Consider the following 20,495-nt stretch of genomic DNA (forward strand, 5'->3'; position numbering starts at 1 on the left):
TTCATTCTGACCCAACAGACATGATTAATTCACTGCTCATGTTTGGTCACATGAGGTTCACAAGCTGTGCCGTGATTGGTTGTTGAAGCTTTAAGCACCCGTGATGTCATTTTCAGTCGACAGCAAGTAGCAAAATGGCTTCCATGTGATTTTAATCTGAATGCCGTTTTTAGACTAGTGGGGCTGCATAGAGCATTTTATTTTCTATATATTTGGGGGGAGTTGACTTACCCTTCAAATGAATAACCCAAAAAGTTGCGTGTGTCTAGATTTAACCCAACAGTTTCTAGAGTGCAATGAACACTTCAAACTGATTTAACCCTGTCCCGTCTTCTTCAGGCACTTGAACAACGAGCACGCCCTCGATGACCGCAGCACTGCTCAGTGTCGAGTCCAGATGCAGGTGGTTCAGCAACTGGAGATCCAGGTGGGCCGCTAACACACACACGCCATCACACACGTTTAATTGTCACCGCTTCCCAAACAAAAGGCCCGAGCCGACTCTTTTTCAATGGCGCTGACTGGTCTGAGGCCAAGGAGCCGTGTTTATGGAGAGCAGTGGAGCTTGTAATTTAAAAGGAGCAGTCGGCGGGGAAGCTGCCATCGCCGCTCCAATTATAAAGCTGCTCTGGTCACCGGCGAGAGCGAGCAAAGAGCGGAAGGAAAAGAAGGGGGGGGAGCGAGACATGAGCAAGAAAGCAAAGGAGCATGTAGCTTGGCTTCTTTCTGCATCAAAATACTTCATTCTTGACACATCACTTTCCAGAAAAAAATGATTGATACGCAATACACACAACTTTTTTTTCAGATTGTTCATGTCTACTATGAACAAAAGTATTTGGTCCCAGGCCTTCATGAAGTGAAAAATGAAAAATAATATGGACCCTCAGTCCTCTTTTCAGGTTCCACACATCTGGCAAGACTTTTCAGGCTCAAGCGAGTGACGGATGCGGGCTCACAGTCTATCTTCTTGCTCATCAGATGAAGGTGTTTGATGTGGTTCTTCCACAGCAAAATCATGCAAGCATACTTGCATGATTTTAAGGGTGCTGTAGTTAAATATGGAGGTGCTGAAGCACCCCCAAAAACGGGCTAGAAATACCCATGGATTTATTTTTACACATGACTGACATTGTATAGTATTAACAACATTTTGTAAGTGACAGGACTGAATTTCACAAAAAGAAAAAGGTGAGTCCCAACAGTGGTGATAAACATGACTTATTTGAGATGCTGACACCTCCACCAAGGAATACAAAGTGACAGAAGAGCAGGCAGCGTCACATCACATCGGAATGTCCAACTTTATCTCACTGACATGTCACTTCATCCCGCAACAGTCACACATACTCACACACACACTCACACGCATGCTGAGCGGCAATGTTTACATATCTAATATTCACATATAGCCGCATGGCGTTGCAGTGTGTGTGCTAATAGCGCTAAAACTACATCGCGCGCACACTGACAAACACGCACAAACAGAAAGGATATCCACAGGCTATAATGGTAACCATTTAAAGGCAGTCAACAATGTCAAAAGGGAACAAGTGTTTCTGCAGGCTAGTGCGATTGTGCGAGAGTGCTGCGGGTGCTCTCGTGCTTCTCTCTGCCCATGGTGTACTTACACTCGCAATGCTCTGTCAATATAGCATTGCATTAACTGCGAGAGAGTTCAAAGTGTGTCCATAACGTGCCTGTTTTTTTTTTTTTCTCCTCCCAGCTGGCAAAAGAGAGTGAGCGACTCCAAGCCATGATGACCCACCTGCACATGCGGCCCTCAGAGCCAAAGCCTTTTAACCAACCTGTGAGTTCATAATTGCACTCCGATATTGTTAGAACAATTTCCATCACCACGTTTTACATAACCTCCTGAGACCCAGCCTATTTATTTGTTTCCACTGTAGTAGACTTTTGTTTTTGGTCTATATCTTAGGGGTGCCAAAATGACAGATACACTGAGCTCAATGAATTGGAATCATAGTTCAAGCATTGTGTTTATTTAATGTGTTATCATATTTATTATCTAACTTTATGCTTTTTGTATGCTCAATATATCCATTTCTATGCTTTAGGCATTGAGTTGTTGGGAGGTGGAAGATAAAATGTGCGATTTTTCTTTTCAGATTAGTAATAAATTTAACTTTAAAAATGCCTCAACGGAATTCTTGATAAAGGTTGGAGATTGCCTACCACAGAAATAGCTCAAAGTTTAGTTTACCACATAAATGCAAAGCACTCAGCCGCAGCTAACGATAGCAACAAAGACCGTAATGTAGCAACCCGTAGCAAAACATTTTGCTAAACTCAAGAATATGAGTCAAAGACCGATAAGATGTAGGGTGTTTTATTTTTATGTTATTTTGTAATTATGTGGTTAAAAAAAAAAACTGCACCACTCCTCCAGATCATTAAAACTAGTAGTTGCAGCGAGCACTTGAGGCTAGCTTCAAATCCAACAAAAGGTAAATGCTTACAGCTGCATCTGTTAACGAAAATAAATGACTGAAAAAACAGTTTTGTTATATATTAATCTTTTGATCTGATAAAATATCACAATTTTTTTAAATTAAAAAAACAAACATTGAAAGTTTCTTTCAAAAATGCTTAGGTGAATGGAAAATGAGATGAATTAGATCAATTAATGATATCATAATGTGTTGATTAATGTTTTTAATCTCTTGAAAACACCCTTATATCTTTTGGCTCATTTGACCTAACCTACTATGGCCTGACGTGCTTAGAGGAGGACACCCTGGCCTTTCCAATGATGCCTAATGTGTTTGGATGAAATATAATCAGCTTTTCTGTCTTGTTGAGACAACATTGACACTAAAGTGGACACAAATGAATAGGCTGAGGTTTATGAGGATAAATTGGGAGACTTTTTTTTTTTTTCATCTCTGAAGGTCTTGGAATATATACAGTAAACTCTTAGCGGAGCTTGCCGTATGCGCCCTCTATTGACCAAACTGAGTTAATGTTCGGTCAGCTGCTCAATTTTATTCTCTTTTATTTCACCCAAATTGGGTTCTTCATTATTTTTATGCAATATTTAAAAAGCACAATTTCTCATCTGCTCTGAGAGGGAAATACCAAAGCAGGGTGATGAGAGCTTGAAATTGGATGTAATGGTAGTGAAAGTGTGTGTGTGTGTGTGTGTGTGTGTGTGTGGGTGGGCACTTTTGACCATTGGTGTGCTTATTAGTCATCTGTCTAATGAATATTTCATTATTCAGATTTACGAAGAGTCCTATTAAAATATGAAGATGTTGAAATTAATTGTCAATTAGAGGAAGAGTGTCATAATTTGAGTCGATGTAAATGGTGCACTTGAGTGGCATGTGCGTGTGTTCGCGTGTGTGCGGCTGATGGGGGGGGGGGGATCAGGCGCCATTACAATCCAATAAGGAAATCAGGAAGAGGCGTGTTCTGTCACTGCTGGAGCCGAGCCTCCGGGTCAGCTATTGGAGGGGGAGGGGCAAGGGCGGGGCATCAGGAATGGAAACAAAGCTTGGCCTCAATTAACGGGGTTCGACTGTTGCCGTGGTGATTTGGCAGGGTTGGCGCGTTAATGAAGTACCTGTTAAACAGTCCCGCCCCCTCGAGTCGACTTAAATGGTGGCGAGAGGGTACGGAGCAAAGCTGAGGAAATTCACACACACACACACACTCACACACACACAGGTTTTAATTAGTCCTAAACTAGTCGTCCTAACCTCTGTCCCAAAGAGACTGTGGGTTGCGGTAACGTGTGTGTGTCTCTGTGTGTGTGTGTATGTGCATGCAAGGCCCTAATTGGACTGTATTCTTCCGTGAAGACTTGGCCACCGCAGAGTGCCTCTGTTTGTGTTCCTTACAAACATGCCGGTGTGTGGTTTTGTTTTTGCAAGCAGGGTTAATTGCAGGATTGTATAAATATATGTGACTAGAGGGGAGAGAGGCGCGGGGTATTTCAAACTAATAGAGGAAAGTACACTGTCATGCGCTGAATGCAACTTAAAAGATACTAAACTTATTTAGCAGTTCTCAGAAAGAAAAAAAGTTATTATTTTGTCTATAATCAACTTGATAACACAATTATCTTTCATGCATAGTTAATACTACGAGTGCGGCAAACAAGTATTTTATCTTTCCACGTAGGAAGGTACAGCAATAATCAAAATAAATACATTTATTTTAAACCCCCAAAGCTCATGAATGATAATGAAGTAGGACTGCAAATATTATTTTAATCATCGAATAATCTCAAATATTTTGTGAAGTCATTTATGAATCGGATGAGCAGTTTTAATTTCCATCTCTGTATTCAAAGCTAGGACATTATTTCAAATTGACATTGCAATAATATATCAACTAGGATTTTTTTACTGGTTTGGGCAAAAATGTTGATTTTCCAATTTCAAGCAAATGATTACAAGTGTGTAATTAGTGAAGAAACACTAAAAAAAAGAGTGTATTTACTGGTGAAAGACTGAAATTGGACAATTTTAAATCAAACTAGGTCTTGAAATGGTTAGTTTTTAATGATGATTATCGATTAATTTGATACTTGGCTAGTGTTAAGTTGATTTAGGTCAGCTCTGATTAATATGTTTAAAAAGACCTTTTTACCGCTTGCTGTTGCCTGAAAATTTCATGATGCTTAACGACCAATCACAGCTCATCTTGCAAACGTCACATGGCCAAACCCAGAAAACAGCTAAGCATTGATTGGTTGCCTCAAACACATGTGATTTTTTTTTTAATCAGCAGCAAGTGGAAAAATGAGTTTTTAAAGGCGTTATTTGTACAAGAGAAATAATTAATGGACAAAACGTGAACTATTTAATGTTGAAAATGGCTAAATAAATTTAAATAGTTTGTTCCTCTACACATAAAGGATTAACCACTGTAAGTTTATCTGTTTGACAGGGTTGATGTTCAGTTAGTTTTGTCATTGTACTTTAGCTTGGATACATAAAACAAATAACAAAGAACAATTCTTTGTGTTACATAGGCCACATACAGTAACTGATGTTTTTCTTCCTTTTTTTTCAGTTGAACCTGGCCTCCAGTGGCTCTCTGTTAAAACGGGACAGCGACGTGTACCCGGAGGGTCTCCCTCACCCCCCCACCTCAGCCGCAACCCCCATCACTCCACTGCGCCAGGGACCCTCGGTCATCAGCTCCTCCAGCCTTCACACACACTCCCACTCCCACGCGCATGGCGTCGGGCCCATACGGAGGCGCAACTCCGACAAATACTGCACCCCCATTGCTTCAGGTAGGCCCGTTGACTTTCAATTGTTCTTTTATGTACAGACTTCATTTCTGATCTTTTTGAATCCCAACTCAGAGCTGGCTCAGAACTGCGAGTTCTACAAGAACGCTGACGTCAGGCCTCCCTTTACCTACGCCTCTCTTATACGTCACGTAAGACGCCTCGGTGCGCCTCGCCCCCCTGTCCGTCTTCCCTTCTTCATTTTTACCTCCATGCCTGCAGGCCATTCTGGAGTCCCCCGACAGACAGTTGACTCTGAACGAGATCTACAACTGGTTTACACGCAAGTTTGCCTACTTCAGGAGAAACACAGCCACGTGGAAGGTAAAGACAGCAAATAAATGCATTGCACTTTCTCAAACTAATATAGTGCAGTATTACTGTAAGCACATTGAAAAGAAAACCTTTGTAAAATGCTGAAAAGTAATGAGAAGAAAGCTGTGTAAACTGTCAGTTACTTTGATCTTATTGTTGTCCTCACTATATTTTTCAAACATTTTTGCAACGTTTGAAAATTAAAAATAAAAGTATAAAAGTATACCTCAATTTTACTATACGGCTCTACGCAATGAAATTCATTGACATTGAATTATTTTTGATAATTGATTATACATCAAATACCTGAAATTATCCAAATCCTCAGAATTTATCACGAGATATGACTATCACTTATCATTAGATTTATTTAATTCTTCATTAAACATACAAATAATTGATTCATAATGGATCTATTTTCTGAAGTGTTGCTGAACCACACCAGTAACTGAAACATAAAAAAATGTAACTGGAATTTCTGCATTGTCCATCTGAAAAAAGTCTTAACAAAAGTATGAACATCAAAACTAGGGCCGTTGATTCTTCTATCGATTATTTTCATCAAATAATCAAATTTGCAGATGTTTGCAAATGTCTTGTTTTGATTGAAGACAAACATAATCTCCTTAATCTCCTTTTCCTTAATTGTAAGACGACTGAAATCAGAGAATTACTTTTAAGAAACTGAAATCAGTTTTGAAGATTTTTAAGTTAAACAATAGCGTGCTACAATTACTCTATTAAAATAGTTGCTGATAAATTTCTTGATCTTGACATGTTGATTCATCTATTCATTTTGCCTGCTCGAATCTAAATATGACTTCTACGGTCACACTCAAAAAATACACAATCGATTATTAGCGTCATCGTTAGTTGCAGCTCTACTCTGCTTAATTTAGGCAATTTCAATGTTAATTTATTCATTTCAACCTTATCTCATGTTTTTTACTCTTTTCCCAAAATGATTTTTCTCTTGAAATTAAGCAATGAACACTGATAGAAAGACAACTCCAATATGTAAAAATACAAGAGGGTTGAAACAGAAAATGCTGGATCACAGCGAGTGAATCAAATACTTTTATTGAAACCTAAAAAACAGCCCAAATCCACTGTTCTTGAAGTGTATATTGATTCAATCATGCTCGGAAATTATACAGCACATACTTTCACGCAGCCTGAGCTCAGCTCCCCAAAGACATGACTGATTGGACAGTTATTGCCGCTTTCTGTCTTTGATGAGACACTTTACTTTTCCTCTGTCCTCTCAGACCTCCTTCATTGTCTCACCTCACCCTGCACATCCAGTGCCTCATTACAGGACTCAACACACACACTCACTTGCCTACCCGGCCTGATCCCACCATTGTAGGCGCTGACCCATTTCTGCAGAAACCTCTCGCTTATTTGAGTGGCAGCTCCTCAAGAGATTGAGAGTATGAACATGGAAGAAAAAGGACACCTAGAGACCCTGACCTTTTTTTTTCAGTCCTAAAACTGAAAAGAGCAAGAGCAAGCGATGAGGGCAAAGAGATGGGTGCAGCCTGGAATATCATCTTTAAATATAGCCTTTATAAATATATGACCCTTAAAATATGACTCTTCTTTGGCCTTATGTATTTATACAGCAGCCCAATGAGTCAAACAGGGCCGTGAAGATGTATGTCCCTTAATAAGCCGTTAAATTTCATGAGGGGAGCGGCGGTGTCAAGTGAGTGCAAGTCATTGATCAGAGGAAAGCAGGACCACAGAAAGAGGCAAAGTCAGCGAGTTAGCCAAATGATTCAAGCTGCAATATGAATTGTAGGCCGACTAGAAATGGTTTGATTCTGCCATGGTTCCGTTTGGGCGGTCAGAGTTTTCTCCGCGGTGGCCAGTGTGCCACAAAACATCAGTGAGGGAAGGTCAAGATTTCCTATTGTGTTACTCCAGGATAAAACAATTACGTTTTATTCAGGCTTTTCTGTTCTTTTATAATCAGCAGAAGAAAATAGAACAGTTTCTCACCCAAAACTTACCTCACCATCCCCGTTGAAAAACATAATTGACAAGTATACTGTCAAGGACAGTGAGTCCCTTTAGAAGTCCATTCAAAAAATATTTGACGATCATTTGTTCAATACAGTCCCATTTTGATTAACTAATTCAATGCATCCCAGTTAAAATGGATTTTTGACTTAAATCGTCCTGAGACCTCGCCTTTTCATTCGCGTTCATTGTTGTGTCCACCGGGACTCAGTAGGGCAGCTGAAATATAGGGCTGCTGGGGGGGAAAGTTGACCAAGTCGGGCCAGTCAACTAAAAATATCTGCTTTGAAGTTCCACCGTAATCATGTTTGCGCCATCATTTTCTACACGTATCTTTCTTGGAGTGTTGCAATGGTGGCAAGGGAGAAAGACACACCCAAAAAAAGAGAGGAAATTACAAGTTTGAGATCATTTCCAATGAAAAAAAAAAAGTATGATAGAGAATAACTTTCACTTATTGCAAAGTGAAAAAGGCATATCACAGAAGTACATGGGGAAAAAAAGATCTACACTTAGTGCGGTAGCACAAATGATTCACCAAAAGCAAATGTCCACAGCATTGGACACAAAAAGACTGCTTTTCCAGAGGATATAGTTTTGAATGGCTGTGAATGAGTTGGCTCAGTAAAACAAAATTGGATCTTTGACGTCTATAGTCGTCAATGGCAATAAATGAGTTAATATTGCATTTGTGGAATTAGAATTAGCCAGCAAAATTCATGTTTTTAGCCATCTCAGGGGGCGGGCATTTTGCCACCCGCAGTCAACTGAAAATGACATCACAGTTGCTCAGAGTTCGGGGACTGAGTGATCCTGGCTCAGCTTCCTAACGCCATTTGACACATATCAAAAAACGTGAGTCGTGATTGGTTGTTATGTGAGCCCTGAGGAACTGTGATGTCATATTTAGGTGACAGCTAGTGACAAAATAGTCGCCCCCCGCGACGGTTCAAAACAGAGGGATTTTGCTGCATAATTCATTTTCCACAACCCCAATATTAATCAGAATGTTGTGTTTTGACTTACAACGTATTATTATAAAACAAATCTTTTAATTGACTTTCCCTCTCAATTAAACACAAAGCTCAGACATATACAGTCGACATTTTTGTCACCCAGTCTCCGTTTTTGTATGGCACACAATCGAATGTGTTGTTTTTTAAATGAGGCCTCCCGAGCTGATGGATGAGTGACATGAATGTGGTGACCCTCTCTAAATGACTCCTAATATTTTAACTGGGAGAATCAGGCTTTCATCACGGAGACAAATGCAAATAACGCTTTTATAGCACCGGGCTGTCGAGTGTGTGTGAGAGGTGTGTGGCTCGGCGTTCCTCCCCGCGCGCGTGTGTGTTTGAGTGAGAGCGCGTCGTCAGGGTGGCAGGCGGAGATTGGGGTCAGACTCATTTACAAAACTTAGCATCGCGGCTCAGGGGTTGAAGGGATGCGGGGGAGAGAGGGTTCCTGCGCTGATTATGGCTTGTGTAATTATGTGTGTTTGTGTGGATGTGCGCGTGAGTGTGTGCGTGTAATTACGGCAACGAGTGATGCATGCCTGGCCTGTCCCTCCCTCTCGGCTTAGAACAGCATGTCAGAGAGAATATGCAGGATTTAATTATAGACGAATTAAAATTGGTAATGAAATTGGGCATGAACACACTACAAATGGCAGATGAAAAGGGAGGCCTGTCCCTGGGGGGGCCGACCGAGATAGCCGTGTGTCTGCCGCGCTGTCTGAGTCCGCGCGTGCGTGCGCGTGTGTGTTTGTGTATACACGTGCGTGTGTATGCGTGATGATGACGGATAACAAAAGTGTGAGATGAAATAATGCTGCCTCGCACATATTAGCCCACGCGCACAACTGCACCGTGCGCATAAAAACTGATTTTTAAAATGAAATGCATCTCATGTTCCCCGCTTTAATTTAACGCTGATGTTTTTATTACGTGCACTCAGTTTGAGGGCTCTTTCCGGCTTGGAACTTGAAAGGGATTCTTAGCCATTTTCAGCAGTCAAACGTAGGATTTGTCTGGAATTCATATGATTACTTAATTATTGTTCGTGTACAATTCGTGCCTTTAAAAGCGCATTTTGTAACTTGCTGGACTGAAAATGACATCACATGTAGTTCGAGTTTCCAATCACGGTTTGGTCATGTGACAATCGCAAGCTGAGCTGTGATTGGTTGATAGCTTGGCCCCGAGTACATGTGATGTCAAGTGGCCAAATGTGTTTTCACAGGTAATAATTGTACATAATAAGAGTTATTCAAATGAACTATAGTCCAAATATGAACTTTTTACTGAACGTTTCTGAAAATGGCTAGATACAGTAAGCAAAGCATCCCCTTGAGCGTGAAACATGTTTTGCACTGTTGTGAATTTGTCCATTATTCAAAATAGTAATAATAATAATAATAGTAGATATCAATAATCGTATTAACAGCAATAACAATGCTAATCACTTTGCACGGGATCCATTGTCACATAAAATGGAAAAATGCAACGTTTCTGATATGTTCATAAAAGTAATTACAAAATACATTTTTCTTTTCAAATTGTTTTGGGATTTTTTTGTATTAATTACTTGATTTTTTTTCTTGTAGTAATGGGATGTTTTAATAATAATCACATCTTCATCAGGAAAAAGATATGAACAATATCAACAGCAATAACTAACAAGCAGGAATGAATAGTAATCACTTCATATGGGATGCAGTGTCACATAATACAAGATTTCTCTGTTCTCTTGTTTAAAAATGCATGGTTTCGAAGGGTTACAAAAGTATTCACTGTGTCAGCATTTTTTTCTTGTAAAATTCTTTTTGTCTTCTTTTTATTGCTCTGTTTGGAGTTTGTTCATTAATAACAGGATTTTTTGTTGCACTGTGATGGTATTCTCATAATAATGATAATACTAATTATTATCATAGTTATAATGATAATAATTGATAAAAAGATAAGATTAACAGCAATAACACTGATCACTTTTTAAAAGACCCAATGGCACAAAGTACAGGATTTTTTTCCACATCAAAATACAACCTTATTCCGTTATTGTAAATAGAAAATCTTGTAAAAAGACAAGTTTTCTGATATGTTTATGAATGGAATAACTACATCAGTAACCCATTCTTGGATTGTTTATTAGTGCAGGCCTAATACTTACATGAACATTTTGATGAGGTTTCCTATTTTTGTTTTTGTTTTGTTTTGTTTTTTTCATTTTTTACATTTTTTAATACATCAATTTTAGGAATTTGGATTAAAAAAAACATTTGAAAAGATGCTGCGAGGTTTGGCCTCCTGGATGAAAACATTCAGTTTCAAACGTTTGATTTCCTAGTGAACCGTTGGTTTGTCATCTCACATTTTAATAGGGGAGCGCAGGGCAATTACATTTTCAAAAAGGAAATCGAAAGCTTTTAAATAAAATTATAAAACACGATCATTTCTTTTCTCCTTTCCCAGAATGCTGTGCGCCACAACCTGAGTCTGCACAAATGTTTTGTTCGTGTTGAGAACGTGAAGGGGGCAGTGTGGACTGTGGACGAAGTTGAATACCAAAAGAGGAGACCACCAAAGATGACCGGGTAAGTGAAATTGCACACGCACACACACACACACACACACACACACACACACACACACACACACACACACACACGTTCTGATTAACAACTTTCCTAGGCACACTTGAGCTTGATGTGAGCATAAGCCTATTGGGTGCTGTTATTAACGATTGCCTAAATGGCCGTACATTTACTGTATACATGTATGTGTGTGTGTGTGTGAATCCCCGTATGTGTGTGTGTTCCTTGTTAGTCAACACCATTATCAAGCAGCTGTGTGATGCACGGGAAGAACAAACCTTGTTAGTGAACGCAAACAGATGTTCCCTCCAATTGCCGGAAAAATTGGGGTTAATTAAATGCACACACACACCTGCATATCAGCTATCTGACAGCCTGCTATTGTGTGTGTTTAAGCATCTGTTTACAGAGTGTGTCCTGCATGTTTCTATTCACGACAACATAGAGTATTTGTGAGATTCTGGGCTGACATTTTCCTGCCTGTTCTTTTGTTTTTCTATTATGTGCGGGTGTGTGTAGGAGTCCCACTCTGGTGAAAAACATGATTTCCGGCCTGGGCTTTGGATCCCTAAACGCCAGCTACCAGGTAAGAAATGCCCTCCTACTCCGTGCTTCTCTCTGCCGCACACGTCAGCCAATCACAATCAAGGACACTAATATCAATTCCCTTTTATAATTAGCAGATTCCCTAACGACGTTCGCACCACCTCCCTCGTCTCCCTCATGAACCTCACCTCCCACCTCCCTCTTTCACACAGGCAGCCGCCCCCACTTACACACACACACACACACACACACACACGCACAGCAATTTTGCACAAGGCGTCAAGTAGTAGTCAATTAAGGTTACTGCATAAAATTATGGCCCGTGGCAGCACAAAAAAAAAAAAAAAAAACACCCCTAAACTGACATCTTTTGTCCCTTTTGTTTTTGTGTAAGAGGACACCAGGGTGGATGTGAGTGTCCAAGTTGTCTCCTCCACCAGCGGTGACAGACGCTGCCCTTTGTTGGGGCACTTGTTTCCCTTCCCTGAAGTTGACGCTTCACGTGTTTGTGCGCGTGTGTATGTCGAGGCACTTTTGACAGCCTCTTCCCTACTCCGGAGCAATCGATGCAGAATGTACTGTGTACAAGTGCCCCCTAGTGGTTTGTCAAGTCATAGCCTCCAAAGCAAGAACCCTGAGATGATCGAGCAAGCACATGGGTGTCCGCATTTCTTTTTTAAACAGTTTCCTATGAAGTCAATCCCCATGTATGTTGAGGAAATAAGCCTTGTGGATTAAGTACATGTGTGTGCGTGTGTGTGTAGGCGGCCCTGGCAGAGAGCAGTCTGTCCCTGCTCAACAGTCCTCCCCTGGTGACCCCTCCATCTGCAGCCAGTCTCAACATGCTGCACGTGGGCCATGATGATGTCAGCTCCACGGTGGAGCAGGTCAACAGCAACGGCAGCTGCAGTCCCACGCTCAGCCCGCAGCAGTACAGGTACACACACACACATCTATTATTAATTGAATATCCGCCTGAGACTCAGCATATTCATTTTTGTCCCCTTTAGTTGACATTTGAATCATTGAAGCAAACCTACTAAGTCCTAGTGTGCTCAATTGAGGACGTCCTATCCTTTCTAATGATAAAGAGTCCAGACCGACAAATTGATAACCTAAAGTAATCAAAATATTAAAGAAAATGATTACCTTTGGTAATAAGTACTAAAGTAATTGATAACTTTAAACTACTGTAGTGATAAATATTACTTTAATTTATTGAGTAATTATTTACTCTTGTACTTAATTACCTAAAATAATTTATTACATTTAAACTTAGATCACTTATCACCATTTTTTTTCTTTTTTAATTACTTGAGATTGAATGTCTGGATCCTTTAAAAAATGGGCTTTAAACAAATGCGGTGTTTCTTGTTCCACGTCTGTCGCCGCGAACCCAAGCCGCTGACTGTAGAACTCTTGTCTTTTAGCAACAAACGGTTCATTTTCTTTAGCCGTAGCCACGTTGTGTTAGCCTTCTGTTTGGTGCAAGTGTAATGTGAACAAGAGGAAGGCGGGAGCTACAGAAGCTCATGAGGGTGAAACGTATCGCAGCAAGAGAACAAAAATATCAATGTTATTATTTTTTTTTAATAGTTTGTAACAAAAAAATGTAATCATGTGAGCTAAAAAAAATTGATATATTGTTCAGGCCTACTTACAACAATTTGCTATTTTGCGGAAAAATATTTAACTCATTCTCTGCCATTGACTGCCATAGATGTCAAAAGAACCATTTTAACTGAGCTGGCTATGTATGAGTTAAACTTTTAGCATGGAAATGATTAGCAATCTCTTTAGAATTCACCAAATGACTTATCACACAGCCACAATCACGAAATCAACACGCCATGTATTTACTGTAGCAACTTTGGGCCACATGGGACATCTATAAGAAGTGTGGTTGCCCTCTACAGCCACGCGGTGCACGTGAAGGAGGAGCCCACCGAGATCGAGGAGGACTGTCGGCCCGTCTCCCTCCTGGCCGGCATCACACACAACCTGCCGTTGCCGAGCGACGACCGCGACCTGGAGGACGACCTCCCCGCCGAAGACCTGGAGTAAGACCTGTCCGAAAGATGGGATCCAAGGGGGGCGGGGCTTAGTCAGAAGCAACACTTGAGCAAGTGAGAAAAGAAGAAAATGAAACGAGAATGGTTTTTTTTTTTTTTTAATTTTTATTTGTCGTTACGAGCAAGCAACCAAGGACGACATTGAGAAACTCCAAACAGGGTTTGAAGACCTCCGTTACTTTAAGTCTGTGGAGCACTGCTTTAACTTCCCGTCTCTTTCCACCCACACACACCTACACACACACACACACGTCGGCGCACTCCTTCACTAGTCGAAGCCTCCTTCGGGGAGACCGGAAGAGGTTTGGATCCAACCTCTCCGGTCCTCCTCACTCGGGCTGCCCGTCTAGGCGCGTAGGCCGGCACGAGTGTGTGTTTTAAAGGAAAACCACACGCGCGCACACTCGTGTGCGTGACCATGTGTATATAGATCCAGAGCATTCGCCAGGGGGATGTGCAGTATACCTCTCCATCGCCCAACACACTTTGGAGTCAATCTTTCATCAGATCCAAAGCAAACGTTCGAGAAGAGAGGAAGATGCTTTCAAAGAATACCTCGGACTGCGCCCCGACACATTCGGGAGGGGGTGTGGCCCCCCTTTGCTCGTGAGATATGAAATAAACAACGAAAAAAGAAGAAGCTAAAGACATTGTCCCAGCCACCCAAAAAGACTGCAAGAAAAGGAACATCCAGTGAGTCTCTTCTCCTATTTGAGATGAACAGATGAGTTTGAAACACTCAGAAAAGAAAATAGCCGGGAAGTGTCTATAGAATATTGTGACTTAAAAAAAAGGAACCTGTCAACGACGTGGAAAAAAAAAAAAAACGTGGTAGCTTTATCATTTCCTTTTTTTTTTATTTGATGTTATTATTCTTTATTTTTGAGGAGCATTATTCCCATGTTGGTGTTTTGTGTTTTCGATGTATCTTTTCTGCCGATGCTGGTTTATTTTTGTATTGTTTTTGTGTTAGATTTTTTTCCGCACCATTCCGGAGGAGTATGAAAAAAAAAAAAGAAAGCGCAGTATTGTCTCCCTTTTCCTTTCACTCCCGAGTGTAGCAGGCTAGAAATTTGGAAATAGCACTTAAGTTACCATTATCCAAACAAATTATTTAATAGCATCTTTCTGTCTCATTCATTTATTTTGTTTGTTTATTTAGTTGAGCGATATCAGTAATGCTTTAAAAAAAAAAAGATATATAAAATTATATATGAATGCAGTCAGAGAATACCTCATCCCACAAAGGTTCCGATTTGAAAAAGGGGGGACTTGTTTGCGTGGGATACCAAAACGTGGCTCTGTTCAAAGCTCTGTGCTCGTGATTAGTTACCGTGTTGACGCTATCTGTGCTTCGGTGTGTGAGGATGTGTTCAAGGAATATCGCCTGAGATTTTTCTCTGATTTTATTTTTCAGTTGTATTTTGTTCCCTGAGCAAACCGGTGCCATACCAAATTGACCGTTTTCAAAACCTGCTTCTTACTCCCATCTTATTTTTGTTACAGGTAACCAAAGAAATATTTAGAAAACCAAAAACCCTTTCTTTTCATTATTGTTATTATTATTTCAGTCTCCTTTTTTTTTATTCTTAAAGAACTGGCCAAAAGACAGCAAACCAGGAGTTTGAGCTTTTTATTTGATTTCTTTTTAGGTATTGTTTGAAAGTTAAACAGGATTTACAGTGCTGGCCATTCCCGCAAACCAAAGTGTGAAAATCAAACTAAATATTTCAAGTGAAAGCTTTTTTTTCGGTTACAAATCGCTCATTGTAGGTATGAGGCCAAATATACAGAGGGGTGTTAAAGCGACAGTAAAAAGAAAAGAAAATGTTCATGTGAGGGAGGAAAAAAAAATCACATTTTTGTTCAGTCAGTGTGCCATATTAAGAATGAAATGTCAAATTCACATATTGTTAAAAAATTGTTAAATGACTTCTTGTTAACAGAACAAAGATGTGTTTTCTGTGGGGTTTTTCTGTTTGTTTTCTTTTTCAGGGTTAAACATCACACTGTAAACTTTATACTGATCAGGTGATAATGTGAAAATTAATTTTCATTGTTTGTCAAACACACCTAGTAAATTAGTGCACGTTCCTCTAAAAAAGACTGTATTTGGTCCCAAATAAGTTCAACGTAAAATGTATACTTGGAGGGGGGTCAAATATTCATAGTAAATCCAAACATGAATTTTGCTGTGTCGACGGGACCACCTACATTCATTTTGGAGTAAGATGTACTCATAAAATGTAGTTTCTAAAAACAGTTGGGTCAGTAATAACCCAATTACAGGTAGAAAAAAAGTTTACCCAAATTTCTGGGTGGTTTGTTACAAAGCAATCTTATACAAAATTACCCATTTTGAGGGGGTTGTTGTGTGCAAATCTACCCATTTGGGTCATATTTACCCAAATATTGAATCAACTCTTTTTTTGACCCATGATTGGGTTGGGGTTAGGCTTATGTTTTCAACCATACACTCTAAAAACCATTGGTTTGAAATATGTCCCTATTGTGGGTCAAAAAAGGGCTGACCCAATACAAAACAACCCAATTTTTGAGGTTGCCTTCTTATTTTGTGCAAAACAACCCAGCAAGTTGAGTCAGTCAGTTTTTTTTTTACCCGTAATTATTTTGTTGTTGTACCAAATATGCCATTCTTTCCAAACCAGTTATTGGGTTGGTCCTTTTTTTTGTCCCCAAACTTTGTCCCCACTTGTTTTTAAGAGTGTAAATTGTAACTTTTCCTTTTCATAATGCCTTTTTTTTTTGTTCTCTATTTTCAACTTGGCCCTTATACTCCTTGGTACAAATAAGTATTAACGTGCACAGTTCCTCTTACGAAGACAAAAGCAAAAAGCACTTAGATGTGAAAAATTGTGACTGCCGGGCTCAAGCTTGAAGCGTGTTCCAAACACAATCCCAAGACGAAGTCATTCCAAATATCTGTAGCCAGGAATCTTTTCATGAGGGAACAAATACGTAAACGATACCAGTGTGAGAGGACAACAACCGAGGGACGTCATCTATCAAAGAAGTTCACATTTTTATTCGTAACTTTTGCACTTGACTCCATTTTCTTATTTAATTGAAGAAGCTTTTGCGTACTTTACCAACGTGTTTCCTACGAAAAAAAAAAAGAAGCAAAAAGACAGACCAAAAAGTATACTACCTCCTTCTGGAACGCTCTTCAGTATCCCCCCTGCCCCCGCCTCCATAATAAAAATATATGGACTCCCTTCAGCCCAAAAACAAACATAATGGACTGTAAAGACTACCTCGCCTTAGCTGCGACCCGAAACTCTCTCTGCAGCCCAAAGTGTAACTCGAGTGAAGCATGATGGAGAACCCCGTGATGTTGCAGGGAAATTCTTATCAGGTGTGATTATAGACAGAATTAAACACATACACACACACACACACACACACATTCTGTACATGGGTGGCACAGAAGCAGGGCTACATGGGTTCGTGCAAACAGAGGCTCTGACCAAATATCCAAAGACCCCCACCTCAAAAGCAGTCACCGCTTCTCAAGATGACACACACACACATACACACAAACACTCATGATGGCTCCTTCAGTCCAAACAAGAGGAACTGCTGCATTCAGTGGAATATGTAGATGATCTCATGCTTTAAAAGGTACACCTGCAAACAAGGAGCTTTTATAAAGATTGTTGACAGGTCGCCGTGAATAACCTGATGTATTCTTGTATATTAGTGATTGACTTAATCTCTCCAGGGCATTCGTTCCTTTCCTTTCTTGTCTGCTTTTTTTGTTTGTTTGTTTTTTGTTTTTGTTTTTTTTTTGGGGGGGGGGTTCCTGAACCCATTTAGCTATTGTAAAGCTCGCAGCTCTGGTTCCTATTCTGTACTGCTAATGCTGAAGTATATGTATTTATCATATTAAGTATTGCAGGTATCTTGGTTTTGGTAGTTTCTTTTTGTTTCCATGTTTTCAGTTCTTCATAAAAACGTCTGGGACGATTTTTTTTTGGTGTATTATCGCAAACAAAAAAAAGGTTAAAAGAATAAAAGTTAGATCAGTGGTTTTAGGTAAGATCTGTTTGTATATTTATCTTAGCTAGGTCTATTTTGATACTTTTTTTGTCTCTGTACCGCATTTATGCATTTTTAAGGAAAAAAACACAAAATGGACAAACTAAAAATTTACTTCATTATGTATTGATACCTCAGAAGGACTTTTTTTTTTCTCAATGACAGGACCAAAACCTTTGAAAAGAAAACGAGTGTGAGAATATTTAGCCTCTTTCCTGCTTTACACAAATGTGGACTGTCTGTTGGCCCTTTCAGGGGCCAACGTTGTGTCCCCCTGACCCCTGACCCTTTGTCATTCCTTAACTGACCTCTGGCCTGCAGAGCTGTCAATCATCCGCAGTTGGGATGGGGGTGTGACTCGTCACACGATTCCTCTCTTAATCCCGAAAAGGCAAATCAAATGCTTGCATTGTTGACGCTCATCCTATTTTTGTTGTTGTTGTTGTTGTTGTTTTTTTGGCACGGTCACGGTACCAAAATGTGGACTGGCGCTCTGAGGTGCAGCTCTCCGTCTGACTACCAAAGTCCAATCTCCTGAACTGTAACCAAACTGAAACCTTAACCAAACCGAAAGTGAGCTACTTCCAAAAGTCTCCATTGACATCGCAGATCACCTTCGCCGATAGCCGTTTCCTCAAACTTGTACATGCGCGTGATAGACGGCCTGAAACGGGGCCCCGATCGTCATATGTGATTGGACGCTTCTCGGGCGTCTTTGAAAAAGGGGGGAAGGGACGCTCAAAGTGGAGCCTTGACGCTATTGAACAAGTCCCAATGACCACTTCAGCTCTCCTCTGGTTAAACCTTAGGAATGTGTGTACATTTTCAGCAGTGACTCTTGAGTGCGTTGTTACTTAATTTCACTTTATGGCTTTGCTTATTTTGTTGCTATTTCTTGTTCTTCGCAAGTGTCACCAGACTTAGAGGCGGGGGGCTGGGTGCAGGTGGCTTTAAGACACAGAGTGGGGCCTCCATGCCGGGTAGCCATGTTGATGATGCCAGTCACTGCCCTTTCTCTCATGCTGTATAAAACACACACACACACATGCATATATCTGTGTATTTGTAACCTGAATCTTCTTGTGTCTGTCCATGCAGACAATAAAAAAAACTGTACAGTAGGTCTAGTTGCATGTAATCTGTACTAATTATTGACAATGGCATTATAAAATGCAATAAAATACTTATTACACTGTCTGATGTTGAATCTTTATTACTTTAGGATTGATCGTTTTAATAAATAACAATTACCATTAATAGTAGATGATGTAATAGTGGTGGAAGCAGTGTTACATATTGTAATAAAATTGTACAGTGTAGAAGCAACTCAGACTCACGGCTGTGCTCATAAGTGTGTTTATTGTTCTAAAGAATTTCCCCTTGAGATACATCATCTCATTTTCCAGCGGGTCCAAGTTTACTCCAGGAGCACAACTGTATATGTCACTGTTCACCCCTAGTTTGCATAAACAACGCTTATCATAAGTTCACATAAACTACAATTATGTAAATTTATTATCACAATTGTATACGTCACTATTCAACTCCAGGTAACAAAAATTGTTCATCACTCGTTGTGCTCATAGGTTTACATAGTGGTAGAGTATGTAAACCTATCAGCACTTCATTATAATTTCAACTGAAAAGTCAGCACTGTCTGATCACATCGTAATAGAATCCAAAACAATCAACTTGACAATAAAAAAAATATCCCTATACATGCTAAGCAAATCCAAACATCCTTCAATTAAACAATAAAGGAATTATACTTATTCTAATCATTTTCTCCATACCCAGGGCTCCTATTTATATAGATAAAAGAGAAACAAATCAACGAAAATGAGCATGTACAGTTTTATAAAACAGTTAAATCATTATTTAAAGTCTGTAACATAACATCTTTATATTAGTTTATTTTGTAATTAAAGCATTCTTGTATGTTGTTTGCACACAGCCGTTTTGTTTTGTTTTGTTTGTTTTTGGTTTTTGTTTTTTTTCATTTACTTCCTGAAAGTGTTAGATTTTACGTGAATGACTATTCATTGTCTTACCACCTCGTAAATCAAGTTTTTGTATGGTTAAAACATGATCACGCCCTGAGATGAAACGGTAATGAAAATGCTGAGTCAAGTTTGCTGTTGTGATACAAAAAACAGCCACCAGGAGGAGTAAACAAACCGGACAACACAAGCTGCATGTCACAAACATGCACAGTGCAACAAACAGACACTTGCAGTGACCTGCCAACAGGGTGAGCCAGAGAGTTCAGAACCGTTAGAAACCAGGATGCACGCTCCCTTGCACTTTTTGAGATGGAGGCGGATTGATGGAAGTGTTTATGCTTCAAACTACTGTAGTTCTTGTCACCTTGCTGTCTTTCCTCGCGCTTCCTCTTGCTGCACGTTTGGCACATGCCCTCCAGCTTATCTTTGAACCTCAGCGCTGCACTCTGCATATCTTGCCACAGGGAGAAGGGGAAAATGGCTCCATGTTTTTTGTTTTTTTTTAATCCTATATTTTTTGGGGGTGAAGTTTTAATATTTTGCTTTTCGGGAACTTCTCTTAGTCACTCGGGAGGAAATTCACTCACTCCTGGCATTGAAATGCGGGTGACTTTTAC

General features: G+C 39.9%; 1 protein-coding gene and 1 long non-coding RNA gene across 6 annotated transcripts in view; one reads left to right on the plus strand and one right to left on the minus strand.

Moving 5' to 3' along the window:
* foxp4 (forkhead box P4) overlaps window positions 1-19,072 on the plus strand; it is a 112,290-nt gene extending 93,218 nt beyond the window's left edge. For 2 of the 5 annotated variants that reach the window (XM_088422964.1, XM_088422967.1), the window contains 8 exons: window positions 340-427; window positions 1,727-1,810; window positions 5,044-5,418; window positions 5,489-5,590; window positions 11,077-11,198; window positions 11,718-11,784; window positions 12,509-12,681; window positions 13,610-19,072. In XM_088422964.1, coding sequence (XP_088279090.1) covers window positions 340-427; window positions 1,727-1,810; window positions 5,044-5,418; window positions 5,489-5,590; window positions 11,077-11,198; window positions 11,718-11,784; window positions 12,509-12,681; window positions 13,610-13,808 — 1,210 coding nt within the window. In that variant the 3' untranslated portion in view covers window positions 13,809-19,072. The remainder of the gene's footprint in view (window positions 1-339; window positions 428-1,726; window positions 1,811-5,043; window positions 5,419-5,488; window positions 5,591-11,076; window positions 11,199-11,717; window positions 11,785-12,508; window positions 12,682-13,609) is intronic. The other 3 variants (XM_088422966.1, XM_088422968.1, XM_088422965.1) reach the window with 3 other exon arrangements.
* Window positions 13,401-20,495, minus strand: part of LOC148419026 (uncharacterized) — a 40,039-nt gene continuing 32,944 nt past the window's right edge. Inside the window, exon 3 of the long non-coding RNA XR_015866573.1 lies at window positions 13,401-13,811. This is a non-coding gene — a long non-coding RNA (uncharacterized LOC148419026). The remainder of the gene's footprint in view (window positions 13,812-20,495) is intronic.

The sequence above is a fragment of the Hippichthys cyanospilos genome, chromosome 9 (assembly GCF_059441005.1).
Source record: "Hippichthys cyanospilos isolate Australia breed blue-spotted pipefish chromosome 9, RoL_Hcya_1.0, whole genome shotgun sequence".
NCBI lineage: Eukaryota > Metazoa > Chordata > Actinopteri > Syngnathiformes > Syngnathidae > Hippichthys > Hippichthys cyanospilos.